General features: G+C 35.8%; 1 protein-coding gene across 2 annotated transcripts in view; it reads right to left on the reverse strand.

Moving 5' to 3' along the window:
- Positions 1-417: 417 nt before the first annotated feature.
- The window catches only part of LOC116903800 (gamma-1-syntrophin), a 281,407-nt gene continuing 258,547 nt past the window's right edge, over positions 418-23,277 (reverse strand). For both annotated transcript variants that reach the window (XM_032906505.1, XM_032906495.1), the window contains 2 exons: positions 21,158-21,268; positions 418-1,406 (listed from right to left, as the gene is read on the reverse strand). In XM_032906505.1, the coding sequence (XP_032762396.1) occupies positions 1,245-1,406; positions 21,158-21,268 (273 nt within the window). In that variant the 3' untranslated portion in view covers positions 418-1,244. The remainder of the gene's footprint in view (positions 1,407-21,157; positions 21,269-23,277) is intronic.

Raw genomic sequence — 23,277 nt, forward strand, 5'->3', positions numbered from 1 at the left:
CATTTTAAGGGGAATCAAACAATGTACAATTGAAATGTGTACCAATAAAAGTGGGCTTTATTTGTTTACTTTTGATCAAGCAGCTAGTTGTTTAAAGCAGACACCAACAGAGCCTTAGTAAAGGACAGAGACTGCTTCTTGCTTTGTATGATGATCAATCTCCAGTTCTTGGCTATGAGTGCACACCCCTTCCTAGTGCTGAAACAAGCTACCTGCAGCGGCCTACCTCCTCGGACACTATTCAGTCCCTTTCCATGGAACTTTATAACACGATGCTTGTTTGATGCTTGTTTTCAAATCTCACTTGATTTACACATAAGTAAACTCAAATGAAAATATCACCAGTTTTCATAACCTCTGAGAGTACCTTTCAGGAACTTTTTAGTTAATGACTAAAGAGAAAACTATAACAAAGACTTGTTTCTTACACAGAATTTATTGATTATTTTCTGCAAGAGTTTTGGGACATTTAAATTTATTAATGTTAATTTGTTCATAAACCTCATTAAGCAAAAAAAGAAGAAATGTGTTTAAATGTAGAATGTTTTTGACATTCATGATTAATACCATTTTCTAATATAAAACATATTAGTAGCATTCACCAAAGAAGAAATGTTTCATTTCCTAGGGTGTTTTCACAAGCCAATGTAATTGTCTTTATTAATTCTCCAGAATATTTTACAATAAGATAAACACAGCTGGAGTGCTCATATGGAACCATGGGATGGAAATATAGGAAGTAACTCACACGGATAAGTTAAGGTGCTTCTGTCTTTGAGGTCATTTGTTTTCATTTTGTTGTTTGTTTGTTTGTCTGTTTAATGTGCATGCTACTTGCCTTGCTTTTATTTTTTTTTAACTTCTTTACACTCATAATACAATGATAGGGCATTGATTCATGATCTGGCCCAATATGCATTTGTCATAGAAAATCATCTAAAATAGAGAAATAGTCATTTAATTGGTATTTTATTTATAGGTAGCTTACAATTTTTATATTATTTACATACTTTACACCAATCATCCCTTTGTCACCAAACACGGTGACAGCTGTATCGTGATAGAGATCAGTGGAGAATGAATAATTTTCTCTGCCCTCCCAGGGTCATTTGCAGATGCCTCCTGACCTTTCTGCTGCTGGAATTGCAATCTGACTCCATGATTGACTTGGTGACAGCATGGTCTCTCTAGGGTGGAAGTAGGGAGCGAGTGACCCTGCAGGCTGTCAGGAAGAGCTCAGCATGTCAAGCCATGTGTTTTGCCTTGCTTGTAGAAGCAGAGCTGGCAGCAGCAGTGGAAGTAGCAGCCTGATTACCTAAAAACAGAGGGTCCAAACAAGCTACTTTGGCAGCAAAAAATGAATGAATACAGTGAAGAACAGCAAACAAATTTGAAAATTCCAACTCCTGAAAGGAAAAGAGAAATAGATCAGGGAAATATTTTTTTCATGAAATTGTCAACAAATTGTCATATTTACGTGTAACAAACATCTGGAATCAAGGATATGGAATGTATGAAAATACAATACTATGATAGATGCATTATAATGCCAAGAAGATTGAAGGCTGATTAATAGATATACTTGCTTAATAAAATGATGTGCAGATTACTTATTATTGCAAAGAGGATAACTCACATGTAGTAAACCACTGAAATTAATGACACATTTTCTGTTTGTGGTGAGTGATGAATAACTACAAATGCTTTACATACTGTTCCTGATGTTTACAATTTATACAATCCACATGATTAGAAGGGATGATAATACAACAAAGTGCTGCTTAAGAAAATTGATGAACATTAGTGCTTTCTCTTGGGTTTTACAATAGGAACACAATAGAATTCATCTAGTACCTCAAGAGTTGTCTTTCTCCTTTTTATAGTTTACAGTTTAATTTTTGACATTTCTGAAAGTGGTAAAATTTTTACTTCATTACTGTAGTAGCTAAAAATTTTTCCACCAAGGAAAATTTTTTTAATTCTGTCACAATTATCTAAGACTTATTTTATTTTAATGAATAATTAACTAAAATACAATCATATAATTTATTTTTCCCTTTCTTTCCTCTGTCAAATCACTACTATGTTGTTTCCCGCCATCCCTTCCACCCCATTAATATTTCTGTGTGTCTGTGTCTCTCTCTTTGGGTTTCTCTGTCTGTGTATATGTTCCATATTTTCATTTAGGAGAAGAATAATTTTTAATGTCTTTGAAAACAAATATTAAAGCAGTATTTCTCAAAAATGTTTCTATTAAGTTGAAGATAATATTTGTTTTTCAAGCTCTTCAAACTTCTAAATATTTAGGCATTTTATATAAGATTGGTGTTTCTAATTATTCTATCCTCTTGTGCAGTATTTCATAATAATATGATATTGATTAAGACTTTAATTAGTTTTTATATCTTTCACACTGAGGTTTTTTTCTGGATTATAGGAATAACAGATATTAAGAAGAGATTGCAGAAGACCGATGAATTCACCTTTGGCAATAATTCAACACAACCTCCCTAGTCTTTTATATCCATGTGGAGATCTTGAAGCCACAGTCATTTCCATTATGTCCTTGATCACAGCTGTATGAATTGTCAGAAGATATTCTTCTCTCTCTAAGCATTTTTCACATTTCTGAGACTTTCATTCCCACACATATATGAGTTGTGTATGCTTTTGTCTTGCAAAAGAAATTATCTGTTTCCCCTACTCCCTCTGTGAATCTTACAAAATAAAATCTAATTTAAAAATTTAAGTATTTGGTCATTAAATGAATATCATTGGTGGGGGACAGAGACGGACTCTCAGAAGTATAGCAATCCTGAGAACTCAGAGGACACAATTACTTCTGCTAACACTCGTGACCCAAAAGGAATGTGTCAAGTGCCCTCTGTGCCCTCTGGACACAGGAACCTAGGAGCAGACAGGGACAAGACACTTCCGGTTTCCTTCTGCACACTGAGCTGAAAGCCAACCCCCAGGAGCCAGGACACACCTGAGAGCAGAGTTAAGACCAATCCTTCTGCTCCAAGCGACCTGCCTGGAGGATCTAGGACACAAACCCAGGAGCAGTTTTGGACAGGACCCTTACGATTTCTGCCTATACCCGAAACTGACCCAGTCACACAGCTCTCTGTATCCAGATCCCACTGAAAGAAAACAGGTCTACAGGAGTGCTGACACACAGGTTTACAGGAAGGTCAAACCCCTGTCATAGACAGGTAGACAAGTCAAGACCAGAGACAACCTGATGGTGAGAGCCAAGTTCAGGAAGCGAAGCAATAGAAATCAAGACTATTTGGCGTCATCAAAGCCCATTTCTCCCACCAAAGCAAATACTGGATATTCAAACACACCGGAAAGCAAGATTTGGATTTAAAATGAAATCTCATGATGATGATAGTGAACTTTAAAAAGTACATAAATTACTGCCTTAAAAAATATAGGACAACACAGGTAAACAAGTAGAAGCCCTTAAAGAGGAAACACAAAAATCCCTTAAAGAATTATAGGAAAACAAAACCAAACAGTTGAAGGAATTCAACAAAACCATCCAGGATTTAAAAATGGAAATAGAAACATTAAAGAAATCACAAAGGGAGACAACCCTGGAGATAGAAAACCTAGAAAAGAGATCAAGAGTCAGTGATGCAAGCATCAACAACAGAATACAAGAGATAGAAGAGAGAATCTCAGGGGCAGAAGATTCCATAGAAAACATCGACACAACCATCAAAGAAAAAGTGAAACACAAAAAGTTCCTAACCCAAAAGTTCCTAGGAAATCCAGGAAACAATGAAAAGATCAAACCTAACAATAATAGGCATAGTAGAGAGTGAAAACTACCAGCTTAAAGGGCTAGTAAATATCTTCAACAAAATTATAGAAGAAAACTTCCTTAACATAAGAAAGAGATGCCCATAAACATACAAGAAGCCTACAGAACTCCAAATAGATTGGACCAGAAAAGAAATTCCTTCCATTCCATAATAGTCAAAACACCAAATGCACAAAAAAGAAGGGATATTAAAAGCAGTAAGGGAAAAAAGATCAAGTAACATATAAAAACAGACTTATCAGAATTACATCAGACTTCTCACCAGAAACTATGAGAGCCAGAAGATCCTAGGCAGATGTCATACAGACCCTAAGAGAACACAAATGCCAGCCCAGGCTACTATATTCAGCAAAACTCTCAATTAACATAGATGGAGAAACCAATATATGTCATGACAATACCAAATTTACACAATATTTTTCTACAAATCCAGCCCTACAAAGGATAGTAGATAGAAAACTCCAACACAAGGAAGGAAACTACACCCTAAAAACAGCAAGAGAATAATCTTCTGGCAACAAACCCAAAAGAAGAGAGACAAAAAAACATAATTTCACCTCTAACAAGAAAAGTAACAGGAAACAACAAACATTGGTCGCTACACTCTCTCAACATCAATGGACTCAATTCCCCAATATAAAGAGATAGACAGACAGACTGGATACATAAAGTGGACTCAGAATTTTGCTGCATACAGGAAACACACCTCAGTGAGAAAGGCAGACACTACTTTAGAGAAAAGACTGGAAGGCAATTTTCCAAGCAAATGGTACCAAGAAACAAGATGGAAGAGCCATTCTAATATTGAATAAAATCAACTTTCAACAAAAATTTGTCAAAAAAAGATAAGGAAGGACACTACATATTCAAGATGAACTCTAAAACCTAAATATCTATGATCCAAATGCAAGGGCACCTACATTTATAAAAGAAACCTTACTAAATCTCAAAGGACACACTGCACCTCACACAGTAATAATGGGAGATTTCAACACCCAACTCTCATCAATGGAGAGATCATGGAAACAAACTAAACAGAGACACAGAGAAACTAACAGAAGTTATGAACCAAATGAATTTAACAGATATTTATAGAACGTTTCCTCCTAAAACAAGAGAATATACCTTCTTCTCAGCACCTCATGGTACCTTCTCCAAAACTGACCATATAATTGGTCAATAGACAGCCTCAACAGATACAAGAAGATAGAAATAATCCCATGCATCATATGAGATCACCACAGACTATGGCTGGTCTTCAATAATAATAAAAACAGCTGAAACCCAACATACACATGGAAGTTGAACAATGCTCTACTTAATGGTAACTTGGTCAAGGAAGAAATAAAGAAAGAAAATAAAGACTTTTTAAAATTTAATGAAAATGAAGGCACAACATACCCAAACTTATTAGACACAATCAGAGCAATGCTAAGAGGAAAACTCATATCTCTGAGTGCCATAAAAAAGAAACTGAAGAGAGCATACATTAGCAGCTTGACAGCCTACGTAAAAGCTCTAGAACAAAAGTTGCAAATATACCCAAAAGGAGTAGAAGGCAGGAAATAATCAAATTCAGGGCGGAAATCAACCAACTAGAAACAAAAGGACTATACAAAGAAGGAACAAAAACAGAAGCTGGTTCTTTAAGAAAATCAACAAGATAGATAAACCCTTAGCCAGACTAACCAGAGGACACAATGTGTGTATTCAAATTAACAAAATCAGAAATGAAAAGGGAGACATAACAACAGAATCTGAGAAATTTCAAAAAACATCAGATCCTACTACAAAAGCCTATATTCAGCAAAACTGGAAAATCGGGAGGAAATGGACAATTTCTATACAGATACGAGGTACCAAAATAAAATAATGATCAGATAAAGTATCTAAACAGTCCCATAACTCCAAAAGAAATAAGAGCTATTAAAAGTCTCCCAACCAAATAGAGCCCAGGTCCAGATGCGTTCAGTGCAGAATTCTATCAGACCTTCATAGAAGACCTCATACCAATACTATCCAAACTATTCCACAAAATAGAAACAGAAGGAGCACTACCCAATTCCTTCTATGAAGCCACAATTATGCTTATACCTAAATCACACAAAGACCCAAGAAAGAAAGAGAATTTCAGACCAGTTTCCCATATGAATATTGATGCAAAAATGCTCAATAAAATTCTCACAAACTGAATCCAAGAACATATCAAAACCATCATCCACCATGATCAAGTAGGCTTCATCCCAGGGATGTAGGGATGGTTCAATACATATAAGTCCGTCAATATAATCCACTATGTAAACAAACTCAAAGATAAAAACCACATGATGCTCTCAATAGATGCTGAGAAAGCATTTGACAAAACTCAACATCCCTTCCTGTGAAAAGTCTTGAAAAGATCAGTAATTCAAGGCCCACACTTAAACAAAGTAAAAGCAATTTACAGAAAACCAATAGCCAGCATCATATTAAATGGAGAGAAAATTGAAGCAGTCCTACTAAAATCAGGAACTAGACAAGTCTTCCCACTCTTATCCTACCTATTCAATGTAGTATTCAAAGTCCTAACCAGAGCAATCAGAAAACAAAAGGAGGTAAAAGGGATACAAGTTGGAAATGAAAAAGTCAAAATATCACTATTCATTGATGATATGACAGTATACTTAAGTGACCCCAAAAGTTCCACCAGAGAACTACTAAGCCTGATATACAATTTCAGCAAAGTGGCTGGGTATAAAATTAATTCAAAAATTCAGTTGCCTTCCTCTACTCAAAGGATAAACAGGCTGAGAAAGAAATTAGGGAAATGACAACCTTCAAATAACAAAAAATACCTCAGTGTGACGCAAACCAAGCAAATGAAAGTTCTGTTTGACAACTTCAAGTCTCTGAAGAAAGAAATTGAGAAAGATCTCAGAAGATGGAAAGGCCTTGCATGCTCATGGATTGGCAGGATTAATACAGTAAAAATGGCCATTTTGCAAAAATCAATCTACAGATTCAATTCGATGTCCATCAAAATTCCAACTCAATTCTTCAGAGAGTTAAAAAGAGCAATTTGCAAATTCATTTGGAATAACAAAAAACTGAGGATAGCTAAAACTGTCCTCAACAATAAAAGAACGGGGGAATCACCATCCCTGACCTCAAGCTGTATTACAGTGCAATCAGGATAAAACTGCATGGTATTAGTACAGAGACAGGCAGGTAGATCAAGAGAATAGAATTGAAGACCCAAAAATTAACCCATAAACCTATATTCACTTGAACTTTGACAAAAGAGCTATAACCATCCAATGGAAAAAAGATAGCATTTTCAACAAATGGTGCTAGGTCAACTGGAAGTCAGTGTGTAGAAGTATGCAAATTGATCCATTCTTATCGACCTGTACAAAGCTTAAATTGAAGTGGATCAAGGACCTCTACATAAAACCAGATACACTCAAACTTTATAAAAGAAAAAGTCGGGAAGATCCTTGAACACAAGGGTACTAGGGAAAATTTCTCTGCAATCAGATTGGAGGTCCCTCAGAAAACTGGACATAGCACTACCTGAGGACCCAGATATACCATTCCTGGGCATATACCCCAAAATACTCCAACATACATAAAGACACATGCTCCACTATGTTCATGGCAGCCTTATTTATAATAGCCAGAAGCTGGTTAGAACCCAGATGATTCTCAACAGAGGAATGGCTACAGAAAATGTGATACATCTACACAATGGAGTACTACTTTGGTATTAAAAACAATGGCGTCATGAAATTCATAGACAAATGGATGGAACTAAAAAATATCTTACTGTGTTAAGTAACTCAATCACAACAAACACACATGGTATCCACTCACTGATAAGTGGATATTAACCCCAAACTTGGATATCCCATGATATAGCCCACAGACCACATGAAGCTCAAGAAGGAGGACCAAAGTGTGGATGCTTCAGTCCTTCTTAGAAGGGGGAACAAAAATACTCATAAGAGGAGATATGGAGACAACATTTGGAGCAAAGCCTGAAAGAAAGACCATCCAGAGACTGCCTCACCTGGGGATCCAGCCCATATACATGCATACATCCACCAAGCCCAGACAATATGCTGATACCAAGAAGTACATGCTGATATGAGCCTGATATAGCTATCTCCTGAGGGACTCTGCCAGAGCATGACAAATACAGATGTGGACACTTGAACTGAAAACAGGGTCCCCATTGCGGGAGTAAAAAAAAAAAATCAAAAGAGCTTACAGGGCTTGCATCCCCATAAGAACAACAATACCAACCAACCAACCAGAGTTCCCTGGGGCTAAACCACCATCCAACAAAGAGTACACATAGACAGAACCATGGCTCCAGCGGCATATGTAGCAGAGGATGATCTTGTTGGTCAAAAACAGGAGGAAAAGCCCTTGGTCTTGCCCAGTCTTCATCTCCCAATATAGGGACATGTCAGGGAGGGGAGGTGGGAAGGTGTGCGTGGGGTGAGCGAGGTAATATTCTCACAGAGAAGGGGTAGGGAGATGGGATAGGCAGTTTATGGACAGGAAACAGGAAAGGGGGTAGCATTTGAAATGTAAAGAAAAAATATCCAAAAAAAAAAAAAAAAAACCAAGGCGTGTACAAAAAATAAAAATGAAATAACTGGGGGTTGGGATTTAGCTCAGTGGTAGAGCGCTTGCCTAGGAGGCGAAGGCCCTGGGTTCGGGTCCCCAGCTCCAAAAAAAAAAAAAAAAAAAAAAAAAAAATGAAATAACTGAAAATTTGCCAAAATTGATAGAAGGCTAACTTTTTACAATCTACAATTGAGTTGTTCTGTGAAACACAAGAAAGAAAAGAATTCTTGTCCAAGTCTCATTAGAATCACCCTTCTGAACAGGGAAGACAACAAACAGAACCTTAGCTAGAGGAGACCAGAACTCAAATGACAATCTTATCAGAAATTAAATACCCTAAGGGAAGTGCTATGTCCTTGATGATAGAGAAAGGCTGCAAAATATGAATTCTCTCAAGATAAGAAAGATATGGAAAAAATAGAACATTTCTTACAAAATAAGGTTGACATTAATTTTTTGCATTTTAATTTATTTTTATATTTTATTTAAATATAAATATTAATAAATATAAAGATAATCCATTTGTATAATACAGTACATCTATATAATACAATATCAATATAAATAAATGATATAAAATATTTATGATACGAAATATATATTTTATAAAATAAAATATAAAATTTATAATATAAAATAAATATACCTGTATAATATATAACAATATAAAATATATACCTATAGAATACATTATAGCATAATATATATAAATAATATAAATGTATGTAATATATAAATATACATAAAAGTAAGTGTAAATATAATAAGATATAATTTTATTTATTTAGTTGTATTTGTTTGTTTTATAGTAGGATAAATCACCAAACACAAATGTAAGTCTTGACAGTAAGTAATCACGTATCTCTGGGCTTTAGCAACCTTTAAGTTATAGAAAGGGACAGTCATTGAAATTAATAGGATAGACAAAGAGCTCACCCTTTGTTTACTTTTCAGAGAGAGACTTTGTATTAGAGACACTTGCAGACTTATTTATCAGCCGGGAAGTGCCAAACATGCTTCCCATAGAGTATTCAGCACATCCTGAATTCTTCAGTGAGGATGTTTGACACACATTTACTGAATCTGAGAACCTGGCACCTACATTACATATGCAGGGCTTGTTTGTAGCACAAAACAGTTTTATATAAGGCAGATCATTAAGGTACGTGCTTTTGCCCACAATTTATAATAAGAAAATGCAGCTTGATAGAGGTTTCAATTTCTGTTGAATTACTTAATATATTTGAAACACCTCTTATGTCAGGATAGAGCTGTGAGATCAGGTAACTGGGGTTCAGGAGAAGTCTAGAGAAATGTTTTCAATGTTCAAGTAAATTTTTAATTGTTTCCTTGCATGTACTGTTCTGCCAAATAGAGGACATCTAAATCTGTTTCATATTTTACTATTCAAAAGTCACTTTCCTGAATGTTATTTAATACAATTCGTTACATTTCTATTTCCTTTTTGGGCATCTTGAAATCAAGTTTATGCTCATATTATCTGAAAATGAAATATACAGAACAACAGAATACTAAAATAACCATATTTATCAGAACTAACAAAGACAGGTAAGTCTATGTAGAATACAAGGGTATGAATGACATGAAGAACTTGCTATTGGCCTGGTATGTATCACTACCTGTGTCACCATGGTATCACAAGTATCACATGCATGGATGCACTCAGAGTTCTCAAAAGAAATCAAGATTTGAGGAACATTTCAAAAAACTCTATGGCTTCTATGTGAACCACTACTTCAATTAATAAGAAAGATCCGGAAAAGCTTAATGAGACACCAAAAAAAGGGGGGGGGAGTGTATTAAATTCTAAATAATAAGGTAAGCATGCATGAGTTTTTGCTTTTAGAAAGAAAAAAAATCTAATGAGCTTTTCTACAGTGGAGTTAGTCACACCCATCTCAAAATAAAGAAACAAAACTCACCTAGGTCCTTTATAGATCTAGATCAATTCCCTTAAATATTTTTGAGATTTCTCACAAACAACCATTAACCACTATTCAATTTAATAACCACTGCTTCTAAATCAGTGATATATAAGTCATTTGATCAATGACTTCAACCAAACATCATATTTATGATCAACATCAATTAGAATTCACATGACTTGGGAATATACAAATAAATTATTAATTTGTTAACTCCAGATTAAGAGGTAAGGAAAAATCAGGTTCACTAACTGTGAAGTCCAAATAAAATTTATTCTGACCTCTGCATTCAACTCCATCTTCTATATCACTGTTCTGCTCCTCTTCTTCTTTTTTTTTATCTTTATTAACTTAAGTATTTCTTATTTACATTTTGATTGTTATTCCTATTCCCGGTTTCCTGGCCAACATCCCCCTAACCTTTCCCCTTCCCCTTTTATATGGGCTTCCTCTCCCCCACCTCCCCCGATTACCACCCTCCCCCCAACAATCACATTAACTGGGGGTTCAGTCTTAGCAAGACCAAGGGCTTCCCCTTCCCCTGGTGCTCTTACTAGGCTATTCATTGCTACCTATGAGGTTGGAGCCCAGGAGAGCCATGTACAGTCTTTAGGTAGTGGCTTAGTCCCTGGAAGCTCTGGATGCTTGGCACTGTTGTTCATATGGGGTCTCGCGCCCCTTCAAGCTCTTCCAGTCCTATCTCTGATTCCTTCAACGGGGGTCCCGTTCTCAGTTCAGTGGTTTGCTGCTGGCATTCACCTATGTATTTGCTGATATCTGGGTGTGTCTCTCAGGAGAGATCTACATCCGGTTCCTATCCGCCTGCACTTCTTTGCTTCATCCATCTTATCTAGTTTGGTGGCTGTATATGTATAGGCCACATGTAGGGCAGGCTCTGAATGGGTATTCCTTCTGCCTCTGTTCTAATGGGTGTTCCTTTTGTCTCCCTATTCCGTGCCAAGGGTATTCTTATTCCCCTTTTAAAGAAGGAGTGAAACATTCACATTTTGATCATCTGTCTTGAGTTTCATGTGTTCTGTGCATCTAGGTTAATTCAAGCATTTGGGCTAATAGTCACTTATCAATGAGTGCATACCATGTATGTTTTTCTGTGATTGGGTTACCTCACTCAGGATGATATTTTCCAGTTCCGACCATTTGCCTATGAATTTCATAAAGGCATTGTTTTTGATAGCTGAGTAATATTCCATTGTGTAGATGTACCTCATTTTCTGTATCCATTCCTCTGTTGAAGGGCATCTGGGTTCTTTCCAGCTTCTGGCTATTATAAATAAGGCTGCTATGATCAAAGTGGAGCATGTATCTTTGTTATATGTTGGGGCATCTTTTGGGTATATGCCTAAGAGAGGTATAGCTGGGTCCTCAGGTAGTTCAATGTCCAATTTTCTGAGGAACCTCCAGACTGATTTCCAGAATGGTTGTACCAGTCTGCAATCCCACCAACAGTGGAGGAGTGTTTCTATTTCTCCACATCCTTGCCAGAATTTGCTGTCACCTGAGTTTTTGATCTTAGCCATTCTTACTGGTGTGAGGTGAAATCTCAGGGTTGTTTTGATTTGCATTTCCCTTATGACTAAAGATGTTGAACATTTCTTTAGGTGTTTCTCAGCCATTCGACATTCCTCATCTGTGAATTTTTGTTTTAGCTCTGAACCCCATTTTTTAATAGGGTTATTTGTCTCCCTGTGGTCTAACTGCTTGAGTTCTTTGTATATTTTGGGTATAAGCCCTCTATCTGTTGTAGGATTGGTAAAGATCTTTTCCCAATCTGTTGGTTGCCATTTTGTCCTAACAAAAGTGTCCTTTGCCTTACAGAAGCTTTGCAGTTTTATGAGATCCCATTTGTCGATTCTTGATTTTAGATCATAAGCCATTGGTGTTTTGTTCAGGAAATTTTCTCCAGTGCCCATGTGTTCAAGATGCTTCCCCACTTTTTCTTCTATTAATTTGAGTGTATCTGGTTTGATGCAGAGGTCCTTGATCCACTTGGACTTAAGCTTTGTACAGGGTGATAAGCATCGATCGATATGCATTCTTCTACATACTGACCTCCAGTTGAACCAACACCATTTGCTGAAAATGCTTTCTTTTTTCCATTGCATGGTTTTGGCTCCTTTGTCAAAAATCAAGTGACCATAGGAGTGTGGGTTCATTTTTGGGTCTTCATTTCTATTCCACTGGTGTATCAGTCTGTCTCTGTACCAATACCATGCAGTTTTTATCACTATTGCTCTGTATACTGCTTGAGTTCAGGGATAGTGATTCCCCCAGAAGTCCTTTTATTGTTAAGGATAGTTTTGGCTATCCTGGGTTTTTTGTTATTCCAGATGAATTTGCAAATTGTTCTGTCTAACTCTCTGAAGAATTGGCTTGGTATTTTCACGGGGATTGCATTGAATCTGTAGATCCCTTTTGATAAAATAGCCATTTTTACTATATTAATCCTGCCAATCCATGAGCATGGGAGATCTTTCCATCTTCTGAGATCTTCTTCAGAGACTTGAAGTTCTTATCATAGAGATCCTTTATTTGCTTGGTTAAACTCACACCGAGGTATTTTATATTTTTTGGGACTATTATGAAGGGTGTCGTTTCCCTTATTTCTTTCTTGGCCTGTTTCTTTTTTGTGTAGAGGAAGGCTACTGATTTATATGAGTTAATTTTATACCCAGCCACTTTGCTGAAGTTGTTTATCAGCTTTAGTAGTTCTCTGGTAGAACTTTTGGGATCACTTAAATATACTATCCTATCATCTGCAAATAGTGATATTTTGACTTCTTCTTTTCCAATCTGTATCCCCTTGATCTCCTTTTGTTGTCTGATTGCTCTGGCTAGAACTTCAAGAACTATATTGAATAAGTAGGGAGAGAGTGGGCAGCCTTGTCTAGTCCCTGATTTTAGTGGGATTGATTCAAGTTTCTCTCCATTTAGTTTAATGTTAGCTACTGGTTTGTTGTATATGGCTTTTACTATGTTTAGGTATGGGCCTTGAATTCCTATTCTTTCCAGGACTTTTATCATGAAGGGGTGTTGAATTTTGGCAAATGCTTTCTCAGCATCTAATGAAATGATCATGTGGTTTTGTTCTTTCAGTTTGTTTATATAATGGATTATGTTGATGGTTTTCCGTATATTAAACCATCCCTGCATGCCTGGGATGATGCCTACTTGATCATGGTGGATGATTGTTTTGATGTGCTCTTGGATTCGGTTTGCCAGAATTTTATTGAGGTGGTTCAGTCTCTGAGAGACCCCAAGTGTCCAGGTTAGTTGAGTCTGTTGGTCTTCCTGTGGAGTTCCTCTCACCAGCAGATCCCTCAATCCTTCTTTAAACTTTCCACAAACTGCCCTCAATTTTCCCTCCTATTCTTCCATAAGAGTCCCTGAGCTCCTGGTGATTCCTTTATTAAGAGCACATTTTCTAAGTTGATCTCTGATTCTTGCTGTTTCTGTATATTTTTGTTTCTTTCTCTTCTTTCCACCCTCTCTTTCTTCCTTCCCCAGCCTTTGTTTCTGCATGTTTTGTTGGGCATCTATAATATCTTAATATAGCAAAAAGCTATATCATAAAGATGTTTGTGCCATGCTTTTGGACTTCCCAGACTTCAGAAGCAAAGTCAATATATTTGTTCATTATACATAACTCAAACTTATAATCCCCTGAAGACATAATCTTCTATTTCTGTACCTTATATGTGATACATCTTTATGTATATCTACATCTATCTGTATGTATATCTAAAGCATCTGTACCTATATATTGTTCCAATGGTTGTGAATTTTTCCTCAAACTGATGGCATGTGTGTATCTGGCATCTGTGATACTGTTTGCAGGCTACAAACCAATGAGCTTCCATCAATATCTGCATTCATTTTTCTCCTTGCCAGAAGAAACGATTCTTGCCGTCTTGGTAATGGGGTTTTAAAATGCAGAGATTTCATGTAAGATATAAAAAGAGTCTTCTCTAATGAAATGTATATTCTCCTTTTAAAGTTTTCTGTGGCCATTGCAGTATAGTGATGAGGGGTAGAAATAGGGAATAGAATTGGCAAGTGTTTTAGAATTAGTGTTAATGGTACTTCAAAATATGATAGATTTCTAGTTCAAGGATAGTGGTGCAGCATTCTTTGCCAATTCTGTTCTACAAGTAAAAGTTGGAGACAATCCCATAGGATATACACAACAAACAGAAGGGCACTGTAAAAAGAAGAATCACGGTGAGACACTTTTGACTTTGAAGAACAGAGGGACAGCACTGTGACACATTTACTAAGTCTTTTATGTGTTTTACATGTTTCAAAAATAAATTTTTGAGAACAATACACACCAAGAGATGCACACCAGAAAGCAAATAGTTCTGTTATTGCAGAAATCTCTGATAAAGCATTTGCTTTTCCTTGCTAAGTTCAGCATAGACAACAACAACAACAACAACAACAACAACAACAATAATAATAATAATAATAATAAAAGTAAAGAAAAAGAAGAAAAAGCCCATAGACTTGCTTGCCTGCCTCCAAAACACATCACTTGTATCTCTTGCTAACTGAAGCATAGTACCATTGAGGATCCTCTCACAGTCCTGCTCCCTAGTGTTACTTGTGTTGTTACAATATTCTATTTGTTTCTACCATTACATTATTTCATATCCCATGTATGAAATCCATGTATTATATACAGTCGTTGCCTTTCTGTTGTAAACAGCACTTCTCTCTGTGTGTGTTTGAATGCTGCTCTATCAAGATGTGCACAAAAGTGTGCACACACATTTTTTTTTCGGAGCTGGGGACTGAACCCAGGGCCTTGTGCTTGCTAGGCAAGCGCTCTACCACTGAGCTAAATCCCCAACCACCTTTTTTAATATATGAATTGATTGGGGGTGACATTAAGGTTTATTTCACATCTAACTTATCTATTATGTTGTAACAAACATGTAGATATATCAGAAACATAATGAATATAAATTATTCATATTCATATTTAATATATTCTCACAATTTATATCTTCTGTGACATTTAGCTTCAGACATTTATCTCAATAGTCTCTTGTAAATTGTTATCCCATTGAGCTTTAACAAATTTCAGACATGAGACAATTTGAGTATTCTTTTTACAAAACTGTTGGCATTTTTATCCCCCTCTTTTTGTTAAAACCATGTTTCTTTGTCTTGGTCTGCGTGGGTAAATCATTAATTTGTGGATTTTGCTGTTTGCTTTTCTAAATTCCTTATATGCCTTGATATGAGTCCTTTCCCAGATGCACAACTGGCAATCATGCCTGCCTTTTCACTTTTGATTTCCTTTGCTGTGCAGAACATTTTAATTTGATGCCATTTTGTGTTTTTTGCTTATATTTGGCTTACTATTTGAGGTGACATGTGAAATTAATTGGCTAAAACATATACTATACTCTTCTATAATTTTGTAGTTTCTTATCTTAAATTTAGGAATTTATTCAATTTTGACTTAATATAAAAATTTTAGTCTCTGACAAGTACTTACTATTTTCCCGATATTTACTGGATAGTTTCTTTTTTCTATCATTTAGTGTTGGCATCTTTGTCAAAATTCAACTGACTGTAAATGCATGAATTCTTTCTTGTGCAAGAACTTCATTGTACTGGTCAATCAATTTGTGTTTTTATTGAGGGTGTGCTGCCATTCTACTTTATTGTTCCTTTCACAAGTGTTTTACATTCACCACTATCATTGTCAAACTATCAGAAGTGGAAGCATTTTCCCAATTTTTCTCACAGAGTTCGATTAATATATAGCAAACTAGCAATTTTTGTCAACTGACTTAATGTCTTTATTGCATGTAATACTGTGCTCTAGAAAGCTTTAGTGAGGTGTTTAGGATTTCTTTTCACTATAAATTCGCCTTCCTGTACTATCTGAATGATTTTATGTCTTTGTTTTGAATAACTCTTTTGGCAGGAAGCAGTCACTGAATATGAACATGGCCACCTTAGTTGTGGTCTTGTGTTTTCAGCTGTCCCTATTAACCAGGGTGCTAGCTGCTGGCCTGCTTTACATTGTGTTGAAGTATACTCCTTCAGTAACTAATTGATTGAGAGAACTTATTATCAAAGTATTTTGACTTGCCACTTTTTCGATCCTTAATGACATATGGCCATGGGGTGTTGTTTCTTATTATCTAATGTGCTTTAGCTAACTTAAGGGCTCTGCTTAGTGGAAAATCCCTATATCTGACTTAATTAAGTGATGATTCTTATGCTATTGAATTGTTTGGTATTCTGTTGGACATTTATTTAACTGGGTTTATCAGCAATATTTTGCTATGAATTTTATGGTTTGAAAGGTGGTTGTCTGGCATTCATTTCAAGAGAAAAATGGACTTTCTATTCAGGTTATCCCTTGTCAAGTTGAATGAATCCATTTCCTCAGCAACAAAGAAATAGTACTTCGTTTTAAGTATGAAATTACACTTTATGCTTCATAAAATACACACACAGACTATATTTTCTTATCCCAAAAGAATTAGACAAAATATCTATAATATACATTTCTGAATGCTTAGATAGCAATTATAAAGAGTTGCTCAGTTAAAAAAGAATAATAGTATAATGAACAAAACAATTACAAATGAACAAGAAAAAGATAACTCAAGTCAATTCTATTACAAATATAGAAAGTCGATGAGAAAATGATGCTGCTTTATTAAGAAGTCTCTACTGGGGCTGGAGAGATGGCTCAGTGGTTAAGAGCACTGACTGCTCTTCCAGAGGTCCTGAGTTCAAATCCCAGCAACCACATGGTGGCTCACAACCATCTGTAATGGGATCTGATGCCCTCTTCTGAAGTCAGCGACAGTGTACCCACATACATGAAATAAATAAATAAATCTTTAAAAAAAAAAAAGAAGTCTCTACTGATATCATGTAGAGCAAGGATCAAAATTCAGTAGAAAATCAGTAGAAAAAGCAGGAAAGGTGAGAACATCTGCAATATAAATAAATAAAATATCCAATAAAAAAAGAAAATCCAAGAGTTTTCTATATATCAACAAAATGCTGTGAAAAAAAATTGAGAAAAACGCTTCTATTTGCAATAACTTTTAAAACGTAATGGGGAATAAATTTAATTGCGGGGATAAGTTTGTACACATCGTTTACATATAATGGAAGAATGTAAAATAAATGCAAGTAAGCAGAAATAGAGACTGCATTCCTGACATGGAAGGACAGTGAATAACAGTGAGTGAAACAGTGTATTACAGAAATGGGCAAAATCAATAAAACCTTTTATGAAAAACAATAGAATTTTAAAATAGAAGCAACAGATGTTGCTTATGCTCAAAGCAACTGGAGAAAGTCAAGTTAAGATTATAATGAGAAAAACAAACTAGAATCAAAATGCAGTGTTGGCTTACGTGGCTGGCAGAGCCTCGGAGAAACATCTTCCCAACGTTGCAAATGGAAATATAAAATGGTACAGTGGCTGTGAATCCAAGCCACGTTTTGTTTGTCTGTTTTATCTTAAACAGGTGGCCTCCTGATTTGTAATTATAGACCTTTGGACATGCGGTTGTCTCCACAGCACTGGTCTTGCTGTTAGAGGGGCTGTGAAGAATATGGCTGACGCTGTGTGCTGCCAGTCCAGACTCTGAATGCTGCGGCCTCACTGATTAGCAGCCTGCCCTCTGCCAGTGTACGTGTTCTTCATCCTGCTTGATAACTTAAGTTTTCTCTACAGAAATGCTATTTTCATTTAAGCCTTTGACTAACGAACTCCATCTACTCGGCAAAGCCAAAGCCTCACATTAATTACCCCTTTTCTTTCTCTGGTTCCATAATGGCTTCTTTGTGTTTCGGAATCATTCTTAGCCAAGTACCTTTCTGTAAAACTTTCACATAAGGAATTACATTTACAATTATGTTTGAGAACAAAGAGATACTGAGAAGTAATATGTTAGAGCTGACAAGTAACCAATGCACAAGAAAATGAGTCTAATTTGTTTCTTCTTCATAGCTGCACAAGGAATAAATAAAGTCAGTTGAATAAACATGAGTAGCAATTATTGGATTAACTTAACAATTTATATTAATTTAGTAAGTGTTTTGTTAGACCATTAAAAGGTGGTAGAAAATAACAACTAAAAACTCAGATGACAACAGATGCTGGTGAGGATGTGGAGAAAGAGGAACACTCCTCCATTGTTGGCCAGATTGCAAGCTGGTACAACCACTCTAGAATCAATCTGGTGGTTTCTCAGAAAATTGGACATAGTATTACCAGAGGACCCAGCTGTAATGCTGTTGGGCATATACACAAAAGATGCTGCAACATGTAATAAGGACATATGCTCCACTGTGTTCATAGCAGCCTTATTTATAATAGCCAGAAGCTGGAAAGAACCCAGATGTCCTTCAACAGAGGGATAGATACATTTACACAATGGAGTACTACTCAGCTATTAAAAACAGTGACTTCATGAAATTCATAGACAAATGGATAAAACTAGAACATATCATCCTGAGTGAGGTAACCCAATCACAAAAGAAAACACATGGTATGCACTCACTGAGAAATAGATATTAGCCCAAAAGCTCAGAATACCCAAGATACAATAAACAGACCACATGAAGCTCAAGAAGAAAAAAATCCAAAGTGTGGATGCTTCAATACTTCTTAGAAGTGGAAACAAAATATCCACAGGAGGCTATATGGAGACAAAGTGTGGAGGAGAAGCTGAAGGAAAGTCCATTCAGAGACTGCCTCACCTAGGGATCCAGCCCATATACAGACACCAAACCCAGACACTACTAAAGATGCCAAAAGATGCATGCTGACAGGGACCTGACATAGCTGTCTCCTGAGAGGCTCTGCAAGAGCTTGACAAATACAGAAGCAGATGCTCATAGTAAACCATTGGACTAAGAATGGGGTCCAAAATGGAGTAGTTAAAGAAAGCACTGAGGTAGCTGAGGGAGTTTGTAACAATATCAACCAACAGACACCCCAGGGCTCCCAAAGACTAAACCACCAACCAAAGAGTACACATGGACAGACCCATGGCTCCAGCAGCATACATAGCAGAGGATGGCCATGTAGGGCATCAATGGGAGGAGAGGCCCTAGGTCCTGTGAAGGCTCAATGCCCTAGTGCAAGGGAGTGCCAGGGTGGGGAGGCAGAAGGGAGTGGTTTGGTGGGTACAGGAGCACCCTCAAAAAGGCAGGATGAGATAGGGGGGGTTCTGGAGGGGAAACTGGTAAGGGGAATTATATTTGAAATGTACATAAAGAAAATATCCAATTAAAAATGTAAAAAAGAAACAAACAAAAAAATCAATTACTATCACTCACATTAGACCACATGCTATGCTTTTAAAACATAATACATCCAAAGCTATCATAAATAAAATTTGCATTACCATGCATTTTATAGAAACACTAAAAATCATTATAAAGAGCAGGATAACTCTCAGCACAATGATGTGTCACTGAGATCTAGGGAGAAAAGACAGCAAAAAATCAGAGAAAGATTATGCAGGGAGGAGGGCACATTGGAGTGATGGTCTGAAAACTGTAAGCCACGAGAAACGGCAGTGAATGCAACGTTTTTCTAACATTATAAGAACCAAATGAAAGGCATGAATATGGCTATGTCCATGCTTTGGAGATGTGAAAGAGAAGGAATAAGTATATGGGAGAGAAGACCATAGCTCCTTCTACTGAGACAAATATAAAAGAAGGTGAGAGCTATCCAGAGGGGTGTATACATAAAAGACAAAATGTAGGAAAAAGGAAAGGGCAGATATACAACACAAACTATGGTCACAGGTTAAAAGCAAGGCAGGTTAAAAGGATGTAAAAGACTGCATAGAATACCACACAATATTAGGAAAATTTTAAAAGTCAGCCTAAGAATAAACCTGATTGTAGAGCACTTGCCTAGGAAGCGCAAGGCCCTGGGTTCGGTCCCCAGCTCCGAAAAAAAAGAACCAAAAAAAAAAAAAAAACAAAACCTGATTTAGATAAATGATTACAGAAATAAATTGTGGTGATTTTACTTCATAGACAAAAAATACACTGGGGATCTATATCACAGGATTAAATTTTCATTTTGTTATTTATTTATTCTTTCTTCTACAGATGAACAATATTTTTATGATTTAGTTAAACTCAAACAGTGCTATTGTGAATTCAAGATCGGGTAATGGATTTTTAAATTTTTGCATGTAGAAATACGTATAAATGGGATTAAATTTCTATTGAGTTAACAACATAGTTAACATATTCCTGAATACTGTAATAGTACATAATGCAATGTAAAAATCATTGAATAATTCATTTTCTTTAAGTCATAATTACATGGCAATTACTCAAGACTTCCTTAAAACCATTTTCTTTGGGAATTTGTACTCACATTTAAGAACTGATGAATTACTATGAAACGGCTAGTTTTAAAAAGTCTTTTAACAGTGAAGAAACTGCAATATTGTCCCTTCAGCTCTTAGCATGTTAATTAAGTCACACACAATTGTAGTTCATACAAGATTAAGGCTAAGACCAGAATCAGTAGAATATAATTTTCTGGAGTAATGCCTTACAATGAAAATCTGTTGCTATAACCCTTAAAATAAAATTATGTGAGGACCACAGGGATATGTCAAAGTAAGCCAAAAACTTTTACATTCCTTGGTCCAAAATTTTTCCCCACTATACCTTAGTGACATTGATATAATTTGAGATGTTTATATTGTGGGTTTCTTGTACTTACCTTTGCTTCAATCTGTTTCGTATCTTGATTCTGAAACAAAAATTTGATTTTGCTTTTGCCATCATCTGATGATCCTTTAAGCTGAGAAAATTTATACCTCCAAAGTACAGCCTAAAAGGAGATTAAAAAGAGAACACATAAATAAAAAAGTTTGTATTCAAGTCAAGAAATTATGTACTTTAAATAAAGGTTAATCTTATTTTGTAATGCACCCCAATATCAACATGTAAATTAAAATGTATCCATCAAAGGCTTTCTTTTAATATTCAATGTATCTTTTAACATATACATTAGGTACCACTAATGTTTCTCAAAGCTATAACTTGTTTAGGCAGATTCTTCAGTGAGATAGTACTATTTGATTCCAACAAAAGGAAAAATGTCTCTGGTAAAAATCTCTGTCCATTTTCAATGTCTTTTATTGTTCTTAAGACAACAATGATAGTAAAAGTTTCAAGAATATGCCTATAAGCATATAACAAGAAGTGAATAAACATTTGTAAAAAAGTATAATATATGTGTGTATGAAGAATATAATCAATATTTGTAAATAATTCTGTTTATTTTTCTAATAATTTTGATAATTATTTTCTAATAATTTTGATAAAAATTTTCTAATAATTTTGATAATTTCTAATAATTATTTTTCTAATAATTCTGTTTATTTTTCTAATAATTTACTTAATTTTAACTGAAAAAAAAATCCTACAAGGGAAGCAAGGGGAGCACTCCTACATTGCTGGTGGGAGTGGAAATAAGAGCAGTCATGTTGTTCATGGTGGTTCCTCAAAAGGATGGGAATCAAACTACCTCAGTATCTAGCTATTCCACTATTAGGCACATATGCAGAGGATGTTTCATTCTACTACAAGGGCACTTGCTCAAACATCTTCATTGCTGCTCTGTTCATAATAGCCAGAAATTGGAAACAATCAAATATCTCTCAACGAAGAGTGGATAAGAGACATGGGGTAAATTTACACATTGGAGCATTACTCAGTTCTGAAAAAAAAGGACATCAGGAAATTTAAAAGCAAATGATTAGAACTATGAAAAATCATCTTTAGTATGACAACCAGAACTTATTCTATGTATTCACTTATGTGTGAATATTAGCCATTAACACAGTCTGTTAATATAAAGAGGAGGTCATGGAAGAAAGGAATGGGATGTGGGACAAAGCAATAGATTTTCCTTGGAGAAGAAATACAATAGATATGGGGCAAAGGGTGGGTAGAAATGGAAGAATCATATGGGGTATGGGAGGGGAGATGGAGTTGAGTGAGGGAATACAGATAGAGACAGCTAAAAGGTCTTTTGAGAGGCAGCAGGGAATTCTAGTGCAGTAAAGTCTTCTTAAAAGGTAAGAATTGACCTTAATGAAGTCTCAAAATAATGAGGAAGACAGCTTCAATTGGCCATTTCTTGTTACCAAAGCTTCCAGTCTGGGACTGGGTTAGATCCAATTGAGTTGTTGGCCAAAGGAGTCTGGTTGAAATTCCCACCAAACTCATGCTCTTGCAAGAGTATAGATTCCTATCAAAAAAGGATACCGAGCTGTCATTGCTAAAAACAATACCTACAAAACTCATTGAACGTGAAAAGGTAGAGCTGGTGCCTACATAGAATGCTCACTTATGTTCGTATTGTGATGTGAGATAAAGGGGATAGAGGACACCGGTAGAACATGTTGCTCTAAATCAACTGAGCAAAGCTCAAATAAACTCACAGACACAGAAGCAAGAAGCAGGGGTCCTTCACATGTCTGTTCCAGATCCTCTATATATGTATTACAGCTTTCAGTTTAGTACTTTGACGAAATTCCTGTGTGTGGGAACAAGTGGGTCTCTGATTCTTGTGTGCCTTCTTGTGTTGGTTTATCTTGTCAAACATAAATGTATTTTTTTGTTTTATCTTGGTATATTCCATTTTATTTAAAAAAAATACTATTGAGACAAAAACTAGCTATCCATTGAAAAAGAAAGGGATAATCCTCCAAAAATCAAGCAGCAAATGATTATTTACTGCTAAAATGATAATTTCCTGGTAAGTACTGCTTTAATGTCTTAGGTTTTTCTCTTGTAGCATAAAAATCAATTAAATTGTGTATGCATGTAAAG

This window comes from Rattus rattus, chromosome 1, assembly GCF_011064425.1.
Source record: "Rattus rattus isolate New Zealand chromosome 1, Rrattus_CSIRO_v1, whole genome shotgun sequence".
Taxonomy (NCBI): Eukaryota; Metazoa; Chordata; class Mammalia; order Rodentia; family Muridae; genus Rattus; species Rattus rattus.